Here is a 14,202-nt window from a genome sequence, read left to right as displayed (position 1 = left end):
AGCCTACTTAAGTGCACTTTTGAGGACATTTTTACTTTACTGGAGTGTTTCCCATTTTCAATATACTTTTACTTTTACTCCACACTACATCTCAGAGGCAATACAATAATTTGTTTAAACTTTAGTTACTAGTTACTTTGTAGATTTGGATTACAAAACATACATTAACCACTTCAGCCCTATTTAAACTTTTGGCTATTTGAAAATAGCCGATCTACAAGCTCACAACGCCTCGCGATGCGACGCGTTGTGGGCTTGTAGGCCTATATCTGCTATTTTCAAAATCAAAAACTAAAGTACTCATTATGCAGAATGTCCCATTTCACAAGTTTTAAAATGTATAAAAATCTTTTGTAGATCGGCTATTTTCAAATGGCCGAAATGTATGGGCTGAAGTGGGTAATGTATGTTTTGTAATAATAATCAAAATCTGCAAAGTAACAAGTAACTAAAGTTTTCAAATAATTGTAGTTAAGTAAAAGTAGGCTACAATGTTAGCCTCTGATATGTAGCGGAGTAGAAGTAAAATTATTGAAAATTGGAAATACTCCAGTAAAGTAAAAAATACCTCAGTACTTTAGTAAATGTGCTTAGTTACTTTACACCACTGAGAACTTGATTCATTAACATCAATTAGGCCAGTCAGAACTTGTAAAGGCAGGATGTTGATATGTCATTTACACCTGCCAGTTGGGCATGTTGGGTTTGACATACTGCCACCTACAGGTTTATTTTTGTTCTAGTGAAAAGCAATTTACTTTTAAATGTCCTGCTAATTTACAAGGGATGCAAAGTAACTCCACATGAATTTCAGTATTTGTGTTTATTTAAAAGTAAACTTTAAACTTTAAATTTACAAACATTTTTCTGCCGTCTAGTCTTATATTTGAGGTAAAAACAAATGTTAACTCAAAACATTTTACATCAATATACTGTATTTCACAACACAGACATCCAAAAGAATCACATCTCCACAGATATGAAAACACCCCAACTCCTTTCTACACATGCATGCCCGCACATGCGCACACACACACGCACACACACACACACACACACACACACACACACACACACACACACACACACACACACACATCAAAATAATCACAGTTAGAATCATAATATAAATCATAATCGTTTTCATGCAAAACCATATTTGTTGAATTTGTTAAGCTTAAAGTACATAGATATTGTCATCTACCAATAATGATCATTTTCATACATCAAAACCCAACATGAAAAATGTATACGTATAAGAAATGTGATATTTTCAAAGAAAGTGCTGTCCCTGCTGAACAATGATTAAATATTAGTAGCATGAGACTGGATCCAATCGATGGAGGCATTCAGGAAGAGACCACAAATACCAGAGTAATACTAATGTCATCTAGAGGAATACGATATGATTTCTTCTCCTCAGTGACTTTATATCTAAATGTGATCTCAGTCATTATCCCACAAAATGGTCATTACCAGCACTTTGACATTAAGTAGTATTGTTTTTATTATTTACATTCAAACCATATTTGCTGATAATTAACATTAGCACATTTTAAGCATATTTCTACCTGGATTACCATAGAAATAATTGAATGTTTTTACTGGCTGCCCATAATCTGCTGGATTCAAGAGGTCCGAGTGCATGTGCAGTTATGCACTATAATTGTTTACTGGCAACTGGCAACTGGCAACTGGCGAATCAGTGTAGACTTGGACAACAAAGTTTGGTTGCAGCTCAGACACATATTGTACTGATATGTGTCTGTATTGATTGTGTCATTTATAATATCAAAGCTGTTCAGGTCAACCATTGATGTTACTGCTACCGTTAGACAACTATCACTTTATTGATGACCCAGGTAATACTTCTGTCATCAATTAGGGCTCTATAGGTTTTGGTTGGGGTTTACAATGCTTGGGAACAAAGATTGTTAGGGTTATTCTAATCTCTCAAAACAGATTCAGCAGGATTCCCCCCCCCCCTTTTTTTGTAGATGGATTCCCAGATTGGGGTCATTCTAATAATGACATAAGGTTGCCATTTACAATGTAACAACTCAATCAGTGAACTCTGCCCGCATCTACATTTTGTGTGCTACATCTCTAAATTGCAACTTTGCACTTTGACCTTTTCAACCGCAACATACAGATCATTCCCATCAAGTTTCTAGAAAATCCACCTGTCCGTTCTCAAATCTAGCTAACCAGCACACAGACAGGACCTACAATATAACAATTCCCTGCCACACATTCGTACAGGCAGGGTAATAATAACTCTTCTACAGTACATTACTTTAAATAGACTACATTCTGTTGAGACGTACAAAAGATTTGCATTCTTCACTGATAAAACAAGAACCTGTGAGCAAATATGCCTGCAAACGTTTATTGCACTGTTCACTGCTAACTTGTTATACATCACTACTGGAAGTATCTTAAAACTATATGAAACACAATAAATGTGCAGAGGTTTTGTTTGTATCGGTTCTTTCCACTGCTACTGTACCATTCCCACGCATGATTCCAAGACGTACAATACAGCGAACGTCCCCAAATTCTTTGTTTCCTCCAACCTGGAAATTGTTTATAAGAACCTGCATTTCATTGGTTCTCATCACAGTTGGTTGGCAAAATATATATTTCAAGTAGCTCTGTGTGCCAGAACCTCATAGAGGAGAATGTGGAGTTTAAAATATCTTTTAGATGCCCTCTATAATTTTCTCTGACAAGACTGCCTTTCAGTTAGAGGGTGTATTTTAAACTAATCTGAACACTCATCTGTCAAAGAAAAGAAAAGAAAATTCAGAGGTACGGTATTTGTTTAAACATTTAAGGGTTTTTCACACATGTCTAAACTGTGGGCTAATCTAAACCCTAGGATACAGAAGGCCCAGAGCTAGTTCAACCTCATATTTAAAACCCATGGCTCCCAGTAGGCCCAAGATAAAATAGAAAATCCACCTTAGAATAGAATTCACGTTATTTGTACAATATTGTACAGCTCAGTTTTACTTGCAAATTTGAAGTCTCTACCAAGCCGGTAGTTCCGAGTTGCTCTCCGTTAGGGCCCAGAAGTCATTGTAAAAGTTCTAGATGAATTCAAAACAGGGTGCCTCAATTGTGTTTAACCAGTGGCCATTGTATATTCAATTAAAACTTATTTGCAAATATTTAAAAAAGTGTGTGATATTTAACCAGGCAAAAGTGTAAGGTAGAGTGACATTAGAATGGAGCAATAAAGACTATCACGTAACTTTACTGGGTACCTAAACGCAAGCTGAGACCAAGCTTACGATATACAAATATTTTGCACATGTTTTTTATTACTCCGTCTAAAACTGATTAAAAACGTATTAGTATCTAATATTTGAAGTCCATCCCGCCTGGAATCCTTTCGTCACATGAACAGGTTTTTACGGTATGTAAACACAAAGCTCAATCACAGTGGACAATGGCCAAATCCGATCTTTGGAAAACTGGGGCTTTGCTTCCACCTGATCACCCACTGACTGAGCTCACCGAGCACTAACCCGGGCAATTCCATAGGCCCAGAACCTTCAAGTCATATATCATGATAGCCCGTCACTTGTCCCTTTACTTTACCCACTGCCTCTGAAATTTTCGACCGGGTTCGATTTTCAGCGTTTTTCGTATCATCTTGTCTGTATGTTGCAGTGTTTTGAGGCTGTAGTAGCCTACTATGAAGAATGAAGCCTGTGGATTCAGGAAAGGCATTGCCTAGCAGCATGCACATTTCCGATGGGAGTAATGGCATGGGACGATACTCTGTATCGTCCCATACTGTGTGTGTGTGTGTGTGTGTGTGTGTGTGTGTGTGTGTGTGTGTGTGTGTGTGTGTGTGTGTGTGTGTGTGTGTGTGTGTGTGTGTGTCTACTGTTTAGGATCGGGGTGGTTTTCCTTTTAATGTGGCTCCAGTATAGCAAAGCATCAAACTGGGCCAATGAAATAAACATCGAAACGATGGGGATCCCACAGCTCCTTGATCAGCAGGTGAAACTGTCCTTGTTTGATCTCAGAATGGACCATACAATCACCCTCACTGTTTGATGACTGTTTTGTTTCATTCTGCGAAATGTTCTGCAATTAATAGAATAACACGCATCAAAGTCAGCATACGAAAATACGGACTTCAGCGGGCAAGATCCTTAACTGTGAGATGACTGTAACCCCAGGGCTAACAGAGCTGTAAGCCCTGAGCTACTGTCTTAAGTGTGAAAAGCCCCAACGAATGCATGGAATTAGCTTAATTTGGAGTAAGAAACCTGAACTTTACTCTGTTCAGTGAGTGTAAAATTATGAAGGCACTTGTCTGATTGTTCTGGCTTATCCAGCTATATCAGCAATACAGAGAATACTGGTCAATCTAAATACCGTACAGTCTTCCTCAGATAAACAATCGTTTTGTTCTTAGTTCTCCTCCCTACGCGATCTCTTTCCCAGCGGCTCTCTCTCTCTCTGACGAGGTTGGACTTTGAAATAGCTACTTCCTCCTTTCATTATAGCTACTTCCTCCGTTCCTCTTCAACCACTGTTTGGCTCACATCCCTGTGTCCTCTTCTTCCTCTTCATCATCTTCCATGTCCCCCCGTTGGGGAAGGAGATGATAGTGGTCTGTGCCCAGTGGCAGGAAGGTCGCCCTGGGACGAGTTGGGTCACCGTCTGAGGGGGCGTGGTGGTGTGCGTTGGCGTCCAGCTGCTCTGAAGAGCTGCACTTGGTGTACCGCTCACGGTGCATCTCCTGGCCACCTATGTCCTCCTCCGAGCCCAGGCTGGGAACCCCACGTTGTTGCAGCATGTGGTGGATGTAGCCGAGAGGCACAGGGAAGCTGGCTAAGAGGATGAGCATGCTGATCATAGCCAAGGCCCAGCCAGGGTATTCAAGAGTCACCTCAGACGCCTAACAAACAGGGAGAGAGAGAGAGAGAGAGATTCTGTGTCAAGAGAATGCAGGCACAAGCAAGTCAGTCGACACGGAAATCGGACACAGACTAAAGTAACTCTTTAATTTCCCCCACATTTTCAGGTTTTACACTTTGTGCTTTTGTTGGTTTCATTCTTGGGGGGAATAAAATCTCATCTCTAATGTCTCATATCTACATTGAAGAAAATGAGAGTGAGAAACGCAAAGCTGTAATGAAGTCAATGCTTGTTACGGCAGACGTGGTCTCTGCCCCCCCCCCCATTCTGGGGGGAACATTTGCCTATCTACAAGCTCACAACGGGTGTGGGCTTGTAGATCGTCTATTTCTGGGGAAGAGATTCAGGGTAGAATGAAACAAGAGCAGACCAAGTACAGTGAGCAGGTCCGTTTCACTAAGAATAGAAGGTTTAAATTCCCTCTACTCCTAAACCTCCTACAGCTGTTATTTGTCCATAGATGCCGTGCAGGCTCTTTCTGAATTTTGTCTGGTTTGTGCTATAGTTTCATATTTATAGAATGGTGTTTTTTATTATTATTATTATCATTATTAGTTACTAGTTTTGAAAATGCAATGCCGTAGGAATGCGTGGCAGAAGTATCTTCTGGGTTAGACTACAAAAAGACGTAATCACTAGAACATTCAATTAGTACTGTTCTGTACAGTGTACACCATTTATCACAACAATTACTGGTCGATTAGATTCCAGCTCCTAGGTACTTGCTTCCTACAATTATGATAATCATATAATCACATTTTGTATAACCACTGGCTGAATCTGCCCACTTACTGACAGGTATACGTACCCCACACTTGGAAACACAGAGTTTATGATTTTGACTCTGAAAGATGCAGGCTACATTTTCTTTACAAAGAATATGCTCTTTTAGAAGGCTTGGATCTTAGTTTAGTTGGTACAATGAAAATCTAAGATACTCAAAGGCACTGCAGACTCAAAGCTTAGCTATGTCCTTTAAACACATGAATACAAAGATATTTTTCTCAACATACCATCGTTACACACAAGCATTTTAACCACAAATTAAAATACATTTCTCTCTCTCTCTGGTCTGAATAAGCAACATTTATATTCATAAGACTTGGTCATGAATGTGCAGTGTGCAATGGATGAGAAATAATGTTCCAACATCTTACTGCGTTTTGATTCCAAGCTGTGTACGTCGGTCGTTTGAAGACCATGCGAAGCAAACTGGCAGCCAGGAGACCCACCATAGCCAGTAAGCACACATATTTCCAAAGATACTTGTAGATCACTGGAGGGCGCCATTTCAGCATAACTTCAATGTCATCCAAGAAGCTACGGGGTAATGGAAAATGTAAGACATTTTCTGTGCCAATATAAAACCTGATTCATACCTAGTTGTGCGCAAGTGTTGTGCACCAAAAATAACCAATGTACAAGATCTTGTAGATCGGCTATTTTCGGTGTGTGACACCCAGGCTTAAAGGGGTATATCACTTTAAAACACTTCTGGGGGATTTTAATTTCTACTTGGGCTTTTGTGTGCACCCGTTTTATTAAAATAAAAATAACCCCCCCCCCCCAAAAAAATGCAATTACATTAAGATAATAGAAAAAAAAATGAAAAAAGTTATTGAAAAATGAAGGGGGGCAGCACACAGCAGCCCCCTTACAATATCAGCCACCAGAAGCTGGGACATGTATTTTCAAGGAGTTTAACATGGTTAACCTGGAGTTTAATGTTCAATGGGTTTATATAGGAGGGGGGCATGTCTGATCAAATGAATATCAAATATCTAAATATTGAAACTCACTAAAACATCAACATTTATTTTAAAGTGAAACCCCCTGTTAACTGAACCATTTAAACTAGCATGCATTGTACAACAGAAATAACATGACACATTTTGAAAGTGGAAAGCATTCGATGTCTTACCGATCTGCTCCGTAAACCCACGCCACGCTAAATGTTTCAAACACCACTACGATGATTAACGGCAGCGTTGCAGAGTAGTCGTCAAACATCGCCACAAAGTAGTTACCAGACCGCTGGGTAAACAACAATCCAATCACAAACCCCAAAACACAGCTCGATACTGAAAGACAAACAACATCACACTGAACTAACCAGTGAGGAACATGGCAAAATCCAGAGTACAAAAATAAACTTATTTTAAGGAAAAAATAGTGTTTTGTTTTGTTAGATTGATTGATTGATTTTTAAACAATATGCATGGTAGAGTACACAGGTATAATGCAATAAAACTAGCACATGGAGGTTGCAGGTAGTCTCACTATTCTCCATTGATACATTTAGACTCTGGTGTCGGGCAGGACAGCTACCGGGTAAAAAGTAGCAGATAAGTAGCAGATAAGAAGAATAAGATGTGAAGGAGGCCAGAACAGGCTCAAACACCGTTGCAATTACCTCTCTCCGTCGGGAGAGGGAGACAATGGACTTGAAGCTTATGGATTGCATCTTTAATTAAACTTTTACGTTTGATTAACTCTCTGATTTTGCTGGTTAAAGCAATGGTTCTCAGTGTGGGGTCCGGGGGACCACCAGGGGTCCAAATGTATCCTTACAGGTCTGTGTACATATGGAAATAAATGGATCCTTATGGGTCCATTTGGTTCCATTTTTGTACAATCAGAGTTAAATTAAATTTGAGTATTTTACAGTGTAGATTGGGATCCCAAAGATAAAAGCCAAAAGTAGGGTGTCTATGGTTTCAAACTGGGACCCCTGAAATTGAAAAAGTTTCACAGGGTTAACCAATTAAACCTCTGTTTTCTTAAAGGTAGGGTAAGTGATTTGCAATTATTCAAATAATTGCAAAATGGGTCTATGTTCTGATAGAGCTCGTTACTATAGAGTGTCCTGTCCATATAAAGAGTCTCCATGTCTTTCCAGCTCTTTATAAAACAGAAAATGTATTTTGTAGTTTTTTTTTTTTTTTTTGTAGTTTCATTTCCAATTTTATCCAACCAGGACAGAGAACTCAATCAGGATATAGATTAAACAAGTGAAATTGGAAGTGATGACACTAAGAAATGAGCAGACAAAATTTTAACTGGAACACTATACAAATTAAGCTTAAAAATGGGTACTTTCTCCTGATTGGCTGAGATTTTTACACCTACCGAAAAATGTATTTTCTGTTTATTAAAGAGCTGGAGAGACAGGGAGACATCTGTTACTGAAAAAACACTCTATAGCAATGATTACTATCAGAATATAGTATTTTAACCTTTTAACAAAATACTTTTTGTTTTAACCAAAAAATATCACTTACCCTACCTTTAAGAGAACTGGACTTGACCACTTTTTCCATCTACATCAAATCTCTTCGACGAAAATAGCCGATCTACAAGCTCACAATGCGTTGCAAAGCGACACATTGTGAGCTTGTAGATCGGCTATTTTTGGCTAATGTTCCCCCCAGAAAAGTGGTTAAAGTGTCTTCATGAGCACTTTGTATCACTGAGTTGAGTTCTATTTGAATATGGAATGCCGTGCCGTGTGTATTACCAGTGAGCAGAGTCCTGTGTCGCCCCAGCAGGCTGAAATTGTCCATGAGGGGGGTGAGGATTCCCTGCATGGTTCCGAACATGGTGCTGAGACCCAGGTTGAGCAGCATTAGGAAGAAGAGAGTGGACCAAAAGGGACTCGCTGGGAAAAGAGCCATGGCTTCTGTGAAGGCGATGAACGCCAGCCCCGTTCCTTCCACGCCCTGGAGTCAGGATATGAAGAAATATATATTTCATATGTTGAAATGGAGGTGTATACAGTACAGAATATAGTACAGTACAGTACAGCGTGTGAAAGATGGGAGAGATAGATGTAGAAACAGAGATATGAGGAAGGTGCTGAGGATTTGAGGGAGATGGAAGATAAGCAAAAACAAAAATAAACAAAAAACTACTAAAATGTGTACAGAATAACATATGAATGAACAAGGGCTTCCCAGCTGTTCGCAGAAAACACTGCCTGACTCTAACAGGAAAACACAAAAGAATAAATACAAACAGTATGTATTTGGATATTATTTTGAAATGCAAAAAATAGCTCTGTTAGTTTTGATCAATTAGTTTGAAGCAATGGACCCTTAGTTTTTACCCCTTTATTGGTAAACGCAGCTGAAGGTGAAAACACTAATTGTGGGTGTGTTTCATTCATGTGTTTCTGTGTGCCAGCATAAAGTTAACTGAACAGGCGTTGTCCGTGCTGTTACACAATAACACCTAAATGGAACACACCCACAATTAATGTTATTACCTTCAGCTGTGTTTACCAGTCAAAATGCCTGCTGTGGAAAGGCTTTATAAACAGTACAAAACTCCCATTAATTTCCTGCATAGAGAATTTTATTATCAGCTATAAGGTCAATCCAATGTGGACTTACCACATGCGAAATTGTTGAAAAACAATGTAGGCTATGCATACTGTATGCTTCTGTAGAAGCCAGACGTCTGTATGCAATCAATCTACCTTTAAGAAGAACATGTTTTATTCACATGTCAAGGAGAAATACTTCACTACCCACAATCGTGGGTATTGATTGGTGGAGATTGCGTTACCATGGAAATGTTACCACTACCGCAAATGTCACAGGACTGCTACACTAGAACCCCATAACCTGGAGGCACGATCATACATTGTCATCAACTACAATATTGTTAACAATATAAACACTATAGCCTAATAATAACAACAGTTAAAGTTGAGAAGAAGCAAGTGCAATGGTTTATGGGATGAGTAGTTCCTTCACTCCTAAAATATGTACACAGTCTTGTACCTTCGCCTCTTTTGCGTTTTCCAATTATTTTCATGAACGGAGTAAAATGTTTTATAGTTATGATTCATCACGTTCACTGGTTGACTTGATTCCAGGCTCTTTATATGAAGGCATTTCTGACACATCTATGGAGTAAATAAATCGGACATTATATCCCGGCTTCAGAAGCGTTCAAAAACAGCTTGTTTTAAAAACAGATATGATTGGCCAGGCACTCCAATGTTTGTAGAAGTCGATCTCCGTCGCTGCACTAGTGACACCTACAGTTTGGTCAGGGTGCCTGTTCTATGCTTGAAAAATGCCAGTAGGATTTACTGGTACAGCGACACATATTGCTCTTCCTGCCCGGCTTCCCTCCTGTTAACACGGCAGAAGGCACCGCAGATGATTCAAACCTCTAGTCTCTTAGATGGTGGACAGGAACTTAGCCCCAGCGACACCCGAGCACCTAAAGTTAGGTTTAGTTAAGTTAGACAGATACTGACCCATCCAAAATGAGAATGTGAGTGCATCTGAAAATATATGCTGTTGTTATCATTAACATTCTAAAAGGGAAATCTCATTGGTGTAGGGAAATTGCCTAAATATATGTTTGCCTGCACCCCCCAGTCCCCACCACTATTCTAAATTAGCCTCTCCCCGCTCATATTCGGTGGATCTGAAAGTCCAAGTGGCAGAGTTGCAAGTCGTGTTGTATCAACTTGTTCAGACAAAATAATCATTTGAGATGTGTTTTTTTAACGTGTTGCTGGTGTGTCAACTACCGTTAGCTCTGAAGAGCAGCAGCAGAAGCTTTACAAGTATAAAAGCAAAGCTGAGGTTGTTGTTCAATATATTCATAATAAGTCCATGAACTATGCTGTGAACATAAACACAGGGGTGCTTGTGTTCTTCACGTCTCATGTTTACCTTATTCATCTCCTCCTCCAGATTGCAGTCTGTGATGTTTGTCCCCACCATGGAGCCGTAGTGATGGTACCACTCTCTGTAATCCGCTATGGACACCGAACTTGGGTCAGACATGTTGAACCAAGGCCACCAGTGGTGGTTTGATCCATGGGAAGACATGTCACTTAGAAGCCCAATATTTCTAAAAGGAGGTCGAAGAGGGAACATCAGTGATAAAAAGTTCAAATGTATCTAGAATCAGCTCTGTGCAACAACCCTACAGTAGTTATGCAACAGTAAAGTGGGAACGCAGACAAATGTGTTGGCACTCATCTAAGTATTTTTGTTAATGCACATAATGGATAGTAATGGACACAGATGCCGTACTCAGCCACACATTTCAGTGCGATGTTCTTGGCACGGAAACCCAGCACTACGAAGACGACTAGCGATGCCAGGACGGATGTCATGAAGTTAATCGTGGACACCATCAGGGCGTCTCTGTGACAGTTGTTGTGGACTGGATTGTAGGAGGAGTAGGCGATAACAGAACCGTAGCCCAGCCCAAGAGCAAAGAACACCTGGGTGGCAGCCTGTCGCCACACCTGCACCTCACCCCAGATCTCTACCTGATACAAACAAACACACACACACACACACACACACACACACACACACACACACACACACACACACACACACACACACACACACACACACACACACACACACACACACACACACACACACACACACACACACACACACACACACACACACACACACACACACACACACAGTTTCACGGCCATCGCACACTGCGTTCATGATTTGAGGCATTTTGTTCAAAACGAGCCACTCGTGCAAACTTTAGATGGCAATCTTAGCCTATCAGGTTGGAATAATTATGAACAATCGGACAGATCCGTCTTGATCACATGACTATAGAGATAATGTGTACCGATTTGCGTGATGTTTGAACAAAACCTGTAGGAGTAATATAAAAAAAAGGTTTTGCAAAAAAACAAAAAATGCAGGGCAGAGGTTTTTCCTTAGCCTCTAGGGAGTGTGCGTGCAAAGTTTTCCTTCGACCGGCCAACGGTACCGAAGATAACTGTTCACAGACGGACGGACAAGGACACAAACACGGACAGGGGGCAAAACTTAGTCTCGGCCACGCCTTCGGCCTGGCAGAGACAAGTATGGATTACCCGATGTCACCCTTGCCTTTGAGTGGGGTGTGTGTGTGTGTGGGTGTGTGCAGCTGTACTGTAGATTAACCACTGAAACCCTATACTTCGTTGACCGGTGCCCCCCAGGGGTCTATACTATTTTCAGTGAATGTTCACCTACTCATGCCGAATGTTGTCATGCCCCCCATTATATCATGCCTAGAATAGGGATGATAGGGTTCTTGTGGTTAAACACTAAATGCATTATGTTGTTTTACTTACTAGTACACAGTGACTTCACCAATGCAACATATAATCTATCAAATACCATGTGATGATAATTTTGCTTACTTTGGGATAAAACATGTAGGTTATTCCTTCGATTGCACCGTCCAGCATCAGACCTCTGACGAGGAAAATGAAGAGGACCACATAGGGAAAGACTGAGGAAAAGTACATCACCTAATAATGTACACAAAAAGAGAGGCGTTAAAGAAATTAACAAATCGTATCGCAATACTATTATGTCATCGGTGATACAAAATGTTAAGAGTAGATTTTATACACACACATATACACACACACTAGGGGTGTGCCGATACACTAATTTCATGAAACGATACGATACGATATTGGGCTCACAATATCGATACGATACGATATATGGCACTTTTTTATTATGAAAATATATGGGGGGGGGGGTAAAGCAAATGCAAACAAATATTTCAGACATGCAAACTTGTAGCTTTTCAGCTACAATAGCCGTTTGAATCCAAATAGTGCAATAGTGTGACACCTGACCCGGAAAAAAAAAACATGTTGTCACCCTTTTCACCTCGGGCTGTTTGCATAACTGATTATTATTATTGTAAAAAAAACAAAACAATACATATCGTCACGAAAACGTATCGCGATATATCGCGGGACGATATATCGGCACACCCCTAACACACACACACACACACACACACACACACACACACACACACACACACACACACACACACACACACACACACACACACACACACACACACACACACACACACACACACACACACACACACACACACACACACACACACACACAAGAGCAGTGACAGGACAGAGCAGTGACAGGACAGTTCACCTTTGCAGAGGACTTGATGCCTTTGATCATAGCCAAGGCAACGATGGCCCAAGCAGCCAATAGACAGCCTGTCATGACAGGGTTGAATTCTCCGGATCCATCGATGGAGTCAGTGATGTCCAGGGCTTTACGGAACCAGAAGTACGTTGTTGGGGAGCTACCTGCACATTCCTTTACTGTTGGAAAGAATATTGTTGTTGTTTCAAAGCTTTAAGAGAACCCCCCCCGCCCCAGAAACAAAAAGAATATTGCTGAATTTCACACGTCAAATCAAGGAATTTCTAGGCCCCATGGCACTTTGGCTTATATTATTGAGCAAAATGTCTATTACATTTGACATCTAAACTGTCTATATTATTACCTACCTTACTTTTGAAAAAGTTTGATTATTTTTGAAAGAACATGCCCAATAATTACTACATTGAGTCCACTGGATCACAGGTTATTTTTTCCCCCCCATTTCCTGCAAAGTAACGGTGTGGGACAATGGACATACAAGGTTTCTTCCCAACAGCGATGATATGCATGCACAGGAGGGAACACAGACACAATGACATGCACACTGTAAGTACTGCACCTGTGACATTGGTGGCAGTGTCAACTGGACACTGCTCCCAGGGCAGTGGGTACTGGAAGGAGTTGCCCAAGTAGAATAAGCTCCATGCAATGATAACATTGTAGTAGAGGGCCACATAGAAACACACCTAGAAGAGAAGAAAGGGTTACATTTAGTACTTACTTGGCACCATGTTTTCAATATTTGCATAGCAGGTGCCTGTGAATAGACTATATACAGTAAAATCCTGTTAATTTCATTCTGAGAGGGTACAAATGTAGCAGAGTGTATAAATGTAACAAATGTAATCAACTTTTGGTTCGCATTTCGTTACATTGGTACACTCTCAGAGTTAAATCAACACTCAGGACTTTACTGTGTACACTGACTCTTGTGCATTCTGTGAAAGGATATTTTTGCCAAGGTCATCTGACCAGGGATTGTCAAGCCATGTGTCGAAATTTAGCTTTATATTGAGATGCTGTAGTACTACTGTTGTACTTTGTCTTATTGTAGTATTTTGTGGAAAGCTACTGTAGACATTTCGACAGTCAGATTTCTGTATGAAATGAGAACCTTCCAGTAAAAAGAAATGAATCAAATATGGAACATTTCATGGATTTCGTTTTTAAAGGTGTACTCCAGTCAAAAACTTTAATTAATGTTAACTCCTTGAAGGCATGACTAGTATTAAGACAACATTTGTGGCATTTGTGCTACATTTGTGCATAA

At 40.2% G+C, this 14,202-nt stretch overlaps 1 protein-coding gene across 1 annotated transcript in view; it reads right to left on the bottom strand.

Annotated features, from left to right (window-relative positions):
• Window positions 1-949: 949 nt before the first annotated feature.
• The window catches only part of slc6a16a (solute carrier family 6 member 16a), a 36,541-nt gene continuing 23,288 nt past the window's right edge, over window positions 950-14,202 (bottom strand). Inside the window, exons 4-12 of the mRNA XM_080448501.1 lie at window positions 13,492-13,618; window positions 12,915-13,090; window positions 12,137-12,247; window positions 11,001-11,242; window positions 10,635-10,815; window positions 8,459-8,660; window positions 6,863-7,022; window positions 6,099-6,261; window positions 950-4,921 (exon numbers count right to left, since the gene is read on the bottom strand). Coding sequence (XP_080304627.1) covers window positions 4,562-4,921; window positions 6,099-6,261; window positions 6,863-7,022; window positions 8,459-8,660; window positions 10,635-10,815; window positions 11,001-11,242; window positions 12,137-12,247; window positions 12,915-13,090; window positions 13,492-13,618 — 1,722 coding nt within the window. The 3' untranslated portion in view covers window positions 950-4,561. The remainder of the gene's footprint in view (window positions 4,922-6,098; window positions 6,262-6,862; window positions 7,023-8,458; window positions 8,661-10,634; window positions 10,816-11,000; window positions 11,243-12,136; window positions 12,248-12,914; window positions 13,091-13,491; window positions 13,619-14,202) is intronic.

The sequence above is a fragment of the Gymnoscopelus braueri genome (genome assembly GCF_963280865.1).
Source record: "Gymnoscopelus braueri genome assembly, chromosome: 13".
In the NCBI taxonomy this organism is placed as follows: domain Eukaryota; kingdom Metazoa; phylum Chordata; class Actinopteri; order Myctophiformes; family Myctophidae; genus Gymnoscopelus; species Gymnoscopelus braueri.
Note: the sequence above shows the minus strand (reverse complement) of the source record. Positions and strands in the feature narration are given on the sequence as shown.